The sequence below is a fragment of the Pezoporus wallicus genome, unplaced genomic scaffold (assembly GCF_028554395.1).
Source record: "Pezoporus wallicus isolate ANWC-B61680 ecotype Strahan unplaced genomic scaffold, APGP_CSIRO_Pwel_v1 contig_5879, whole genome shotgun sequence".
NCBI classification, from domain to species: Eukaryota; Metazoa; Chordata; class Aves; order Psittaciformes; family Psittacidae; genus Pezoporus; species Pezoporus wallicus.
Window position 1 is genome coordinate 978,490 of NW_026637549.1, and position 6,181 is coordinate 984,670.

The window sequence follows — 6,181 nt, forward strand, 5'->3', positions numbered from 1 at the left end:
GTCATCAATGCAATGGTTTTTAACTGTACCACCACGAGATCAAAAAAAAAACAAACCCTAAACTAAAAAAGTATGTATATTTCTTACATATAGCAGATTTTAAAAATAATTCTTGAAGGCAGCTTTGAGGAAAAATTATTAAATTTTGTCAATAAAATTTAGGATTCAGTAAGTCAAACAGTAGCAGTGATTTTCAAACAGTTTTGCATTAACAACCAAGGAAGATCTCTGCCAAGAGCTTCATGATTAATCTTTTGGAATTAAAATGCAAAATGGAATGAGATAAAGAGAATGTCAAAGAGAGCTTATGTGAGACTTTATCAGGAAAGAATTTTCATTACTTTCTTCTTGTGTAATCTTTTCTTTGGGTGCAAGTGGGTTGTAAAAGTTAATGATTTAAGAACCACAGAATCCCATGATGAAACCTTGCCCATCGTGTTTCACTATAGCTTGAAAGATTATGGACAGGTAATTCACAGACTATGTGTTGGAAGGTAGACTGCCTTCTGTACATTTCCAGATGCATTCTATAGGAATTTGTGGATAATGTGTAGGACTCTATTGGCTCTGTGGGATAGGTGAAACTGCTTGCTATTTTTACCATTCCTCTTTGTACTTGATCATCACTAATGTACTAATGTACTTGATCATCACTTACTAGCTTGTAAAACTTCCTAAATACACACCTCTGCAATGTGCAACTTGAGAATTAAGTATGAACCTGGCTCTGACCATTAATAAGCACTATCTGTTAAATGGCCATATTACATCTATACATCCAAAAAGACTCCTCAGGAAGATTGTTTTAATCTTGAATATCATGGATAGTTTTTCTTAACCAAATAATTTTCTCCTATGTTTAAAGATTGAATGTTGTGAGTAATTACAACATGTGCATTTTCATACATAGAACCAGACAACAGAGGTTTTAGCAGTGTTTATTTTTGTAAAGAAAAAAAAACCCAATGGATTTGACAGCAAGTCACCAGATCTGTCTTTGATTGCACACTTGTAAACAAAATAACACAGAGTGTAGAGTGAAAAAGAAAAAACCAACCATTTTCATGTTGCTACTTCAAAATAACACCTAAGTCTATGAATGTTCAAAATGGAAATATATATACCAAGAATGCTAAAATGTCTATTTTACATTATCTACAAAATGTATGTTCTAATCCAGCCACAAATCATAGAAAAATACTTTGATAAATGAGAAAAGCTATAAACATAAGAACATTCTGGAGGGAAATAACACACATAAAAGCTCATTAAATAATTAAAACAACAAATAAATAGTTTGTTCAGCTTTACTTTTTGATTGCTGCCATGCATATTTTACTTTTTGGTATACTGAGATAAGAGAAAGGTCAGCATGCAAGGCATTTTTGTTCAGAATGAATCTGAAAGCAGGTGCTAGGTGTTTTATTTTTTAAGCTGTTTTCAGAAGTTCATAAAACATGATACAGAAGGCAATAGATAACTGTTCTCATGAAAACACAATATAGAAGGCAATAGACAGATAACTGTTCTCATGAAAACACACAACAAAGCATCTTTTTACAAAATAGACTTCAGTGAATATTCATGGCAAATTTTCTTTCCCTCCATGGCTGGAGAAAACATAAAAGTTCATTGTGTGGGTTTGGAAGGCTTGTGTTGTTCCCCATCTTGAGCATTTGGAAAATCACCCGAAAGGTCCAAATGCTGAGAATGCCCCTCCGGTTTTGGTCAAAGCAATAAGCATGTAGTGTCAGCTGAGAACACAGCAATGGCAGACTTGTCTTTAAGCAGTCAGAATGGTAAAGCAAATGGTTACAGGTGAGTTCAATTTTGGCACAAGGAGAGGGAGATGAGTGAGTAGAGAACATCTGACTTCTAACTTGTACTATGTTTGCTGGATTTACTGGCTCTTTTCCGCTCTTTGTGATGCTGGATAGGTTTTGCTTGAGAGGGTCCCTCAAAATTGTGGCTGGACTCATTATGCTGCCTGGTGTATCTCTTGCACTTGCAGGCTGTGACCACAGTTATTTTGTAGGTTCTTATACTTCCGTCCTGGCACTGAAGCTGGATCCTCTGGGTGCGAGTTTTGTCATTGACACATCTCCACTCTTGCGAACTCCGCCTGCTCCAGTACTTGGTTCCATAACCTCCTCCAATCCAGTTGGGAAGCAGCGGCAAAGGGAGGCATTCACCAGCACACACCAGCTCCTTTAGCGGGTTGATGCTGGTGCACTGGCCATCAGAAATGTACTTGGTGGATCTCAGTTCTCGACAGCCAACTTGAACACGATCTGCAGAATGCACAGAACAATAAACACTGAGATTCAGAATGGAGGGATTTCCTCAACCAGTCATTTCCACATTAACAGACTATGTTTTGCAGAAGTTAAATTAGGCTGTAATCTTTACAGGACATCTTTTTACTGTTGTATCCCCCAACAGAAGGGCCTAGAGTGCTGATGGTATCTCTGGCTATTACCACAGCAGAAAGAAATGATAATGAGATGCATTTCAGCAGTTGTGGTGAAAGAGGCAGTTTTATTCCGTATCCTTCTTCTCAGGGACATACCTTTTAGAAGAGAAAAAATGCCCCAAGGGAAGAAATGTTTCCTGCTTGTTCTCAGTCTAGGGAATCTGCTCTGTGATGTTTACAGTAATTATGTTTGATCATTAGCAAGCAGGGAAATAGTGCTTTGGAAACTGTTTGTATGCTTTTAAATGAATTTCAAATAGTATGTTTCATCTCATTCCACGGTTACAGTGGACTGAGAAGAGCACTGCTGCTCTGAACACAGACGCTGCAGAAGTGACAATAGCTGAAGTTACCAGGGACTGGCATTCTGCATCTAAAGTTGGAATGATTAGCAGTAAGGATTTCAGAGTGGTTGTTCTGTCCTCAGGGGAACACCATCTCTGTACCTGTAGTAGTCTTTATATTGTATGCAACATAGAGGATTCTGCAGATTATCTCAGGCAACTGACATAGAATGAACATGCAGAGCTTCTATTACAGGCATGTTTGTACCCGTCTGTATGTGCAGCTCGGCACCCTGCAATAAACACAACTGTTTATTTCAGTAATTACACTTTGAAATAAACGCCCACAGTACGCTTAATTTTAATAAGCACTCTTTACTGGCTGTGCTCTCCCTCTTTCTGAAGGACAATTACAGCGCGGATGCTACACACAATGCAATTAACTAACGCCTTAAAAATAGAAGTAATTACTAGAAACATTTTAGAGTGAATCATAAAAGGCTTTGAAGGTACATCTACATATCACAGCAACAGGCTGCTTCTGCTTCTACTTGGATTTTTGGAAGCAAGTTCTGAACAGAGACACCGAGTGAAGATTACTTCACCCTGTCCCCTGCGTCTCAGGATGGGCAGTCCAGGGGACTGCTCCAAGGGGCTGTTTGCAGGAGCGTTCTCCCGCCTGCCTTTCAGGAAGGATTCCATCTCGCCTTCCTGCAGCTGCACTCAGGAATGTACCTGGAAGCAGCTGGTCGCAGATTTGATTTTGTTGCCTTTCCTGGCTCAGCTTTTCTCCAGTGACAGCTCTTTGACGATTAATACCTACTGGGCTGCTCTAGTAATCTCCTAATGATGAGATGTTTCCTGTGTGCTTAAACCGTGAGCATTCACAGAAACTGACACACCTGGCTTAGCTGCAAGGTATCTGTGGCACTTTTTGCCTTCACTTTCCAGGGATGACGCTAGTTTTATTGAATTGTTGTGGGTGGCTTGGAGTGCGTGTTTCTTTATTTGGATTTCTTTCATTTTAAGGAGGCGGACAGAGGAGGGCACAGACAAAGTCAGCAGAAGGTTTTGTCCCATGTATCTGACATACATACATAAAGCTCAGCAGAAAAAGACTAGATATAATAATGCAAGTCAGAGCAGAGATCGTAGGTAAATGACGAGCTGATTTGTTTACTTTTGCTGGAGGTGTTAAGCAGGTAAGTGCTACAGCAGGAAGTAAAGCTAAACAGCGGGAACAAAATTCGGAGTTTTTTATTGCATTTGAATAATAGCCCAGAGATCTCTCCTGACCGCAGTGGGAGGGAGAATTAAGAAAGCGAGCGCTTTAGAAATGCCCATCCTTTTCCTTTATCTCGCTTCGCTGCCGGATAACCCATAAGCCCCGGCGTTCCTGGATGAACCTCCCTCAGGAAGGAACCTGCCCGAGAGAGCCGGTCCTGCAGGACTCGCACGGGGGGGGGAGGGAGTTTTGCTCGGGGGCCGCCCGGCGAGGCAGGTCCCAGCCGGGAACCAGCAGCATCTTCTCTTGCCCCTGTTTCCCCGAGGCGCGGGTTCCCTGCAGCGCCGGGCTCGGGACAAAGCGAGCTGCGGAGGGGCGCCGCTGCCAGGGGACTCCGCTCTGCTGCTGGGCCGGGGCTGCCAGAGGGGCACGGGCAGAGGGGCGCGGTGGAAGTGCCGCCAGTAGGATACTCACTGTTACGGTCAGATCCAGTGCTGGTGTAGTGCCTGCCTCCATTCCTGGCTTGATTCAACGTGCTGTTGCTGCTTGGGCTCGCCGCAGCAGGTTTAACAACGTGCGAATAAAGTATCTCTGTGGCATCGTTCTTGAAAGCCAAGTAGCTTTTCGTGAAGATGCAAGCTAGGAGAAAGCCATAGAAGTGAATAGCAGGGAGAAGCATGGTTGGTTCAGGCTCTGTCTGACAGAGCTGGATGAAATCGTTTTCCTCTGCTTCTTCTGGGTAGCTCTGAAATTGCTCTTGAAGGTTTCCTTTATATATTGAGAGAGGCTTGGCATTCATTCAGGTGTAAAGTTGTGGATAGCTTCAGAATGAAAACCCACAAAAGGGGTGGGATCCCCACATGAGCCTGGGAAGACCTTTTACCAATAGGAGAGGAGACTGCAGTAAAGGAGGAGTTAGATGCATTAATTGCAGGATTCCTATTTGGGGCTTTTGAGGGTATCAGAAAACTCTTAGGCACCACATAGCAACATTTGGGCTGAGATCTAGAGGCTGCTGGCTCTGTCCAGCCATTCCGTATTGCCTTGCATGCCTGGCATTTTTGTGTGATGTGGCTAACACGGTTGCTCCTGTTATGCAAAGTCCTGTCCCCTCTTCTCGAACGTGACTTTCAGAAAACTTGCTAGTTCTGTAAGAATGCAAAAGTTTATAGAACTTACAGCAGGTTGCTAGATACACAACGACTGTCTGCAATACACCAAATCACTTAAAAAAAAATACTGTGAATAATTTAAAGTTGCCTCTAGATGCTTTAAATTATGCAGCTTTGATCAACAAGGAGCACTGCTAGAGAAAGTACTTGTTTTAGGGGAATATTCTCTCCCTGATGTGCAGAGTTACAAGTATGTATTTCTGTATTACAACACATAAAAAGTATCTCCTCTAGGCTCCTTAGTACAAACATATCCATATTCATAGCCTCTCACTATGCTCATTCACCAAACTAGTCCTTTTTAGTTTTCTACATTGCCTAGAGCGTTCGTATATTTTTAATGTATTACTTCATGTGATAAAGAAAACAAAGAGGAAAGAATAATCTTTATTTTGGCATACCATTTTACTGTGTCACACACTTACCTTCTTTTACATCGAATTACATGGCCCAAATCCAAATGGTAGTGTAAATTGAGATGCTGTCAATAGGCCAATGCTTGTCTGCAGCATGGTGAATGCTCTGTAGATTTTCCTTGTAAATAAAATAACAGTAATCCACACTGAAAGCTCTAGTGTTCTAATTAAAAGGAAAACTTGTTCTTGGGAAAGAGCACAACCATGCAGAAGGCCACATTATGCAAAGGTCAGACTCTAGTCTCACACTCTTTATAACTGAGTTGGTATTTGTAGTCATCCTGGATTTTATTTACTGGAATGAAAGCAGAAGTGGAACGCTGGTCAGTTTGAGCTCTAGCTGGGGTCAAAATCTCAGTCATGCAGAGAAGACAGCTTTGTTTCACCCTAGTCACAAGCAGACATTCGTCTGTATCAGCAAAACTTTCTTCTTGCATCACTAAGAAAGTTACCCTGGATTTCAGCAGGAATAAGGATAGAGCCACAGTAAGTACCAAATTGATAGCCTTTGCTTAAAAGACACAGGAAAAACAGGAGTGTTGCAAGGTGAAGTGAGTTTTACTGGCAGAGCTGTGTGTGGGGAAGTTGAGTTGATTGCCTGCATCTATTAT

General features: G+C 41.6%; 1 protein-coding gene across 1 annotated transcript; it reads right to left on the reverse strand.

Moving 5' to 3' along the window:
- Window positions 1–923: 923 nt before the first annotated feature.
- Window positions 924–5,101, reverse strand: SOSTDC1 (sclerostin domain containing 1). The gene is made up of 2 exons (XM_057406188.1): window positions 4,457–5,101; window positions 924–2,291 (listed from the first exon to the last, which is right to left on the reverse strand). Exons 1-2 carry the CDS (start codon window positions 4,779–4,781, stop codon window positions 1,876–1,878), a joined length of 741 nt encoding a protein of 246 aa, XP_057262171.1. The 5' UTR covers window positions 4,782–5,101; the 3' UTR covers window positions 924–1,875.
- Window positions 5,102–6,181: the final 1,080 nt, after the last annotated feature.

What these genes read in the sequence shown, in the direction of transcription:
- SOSTDC1 (XM_057406188.1), bottom strand. Translation starts at nt 4,781, where the DNA reads ATGAATGCCAAGCCTCTCTCAATATATAAAGGAAACCTTCAAGAGCAA. An exon ending in CACTGGATCTGACCGTAACA is followed by an intron (nt 2,292 to 4,456) that starts GTGAGTATCCTA and finishes TGCATTCTGCAG; the next exon opens with ATCGTGTTCAAGTTGGCTGT.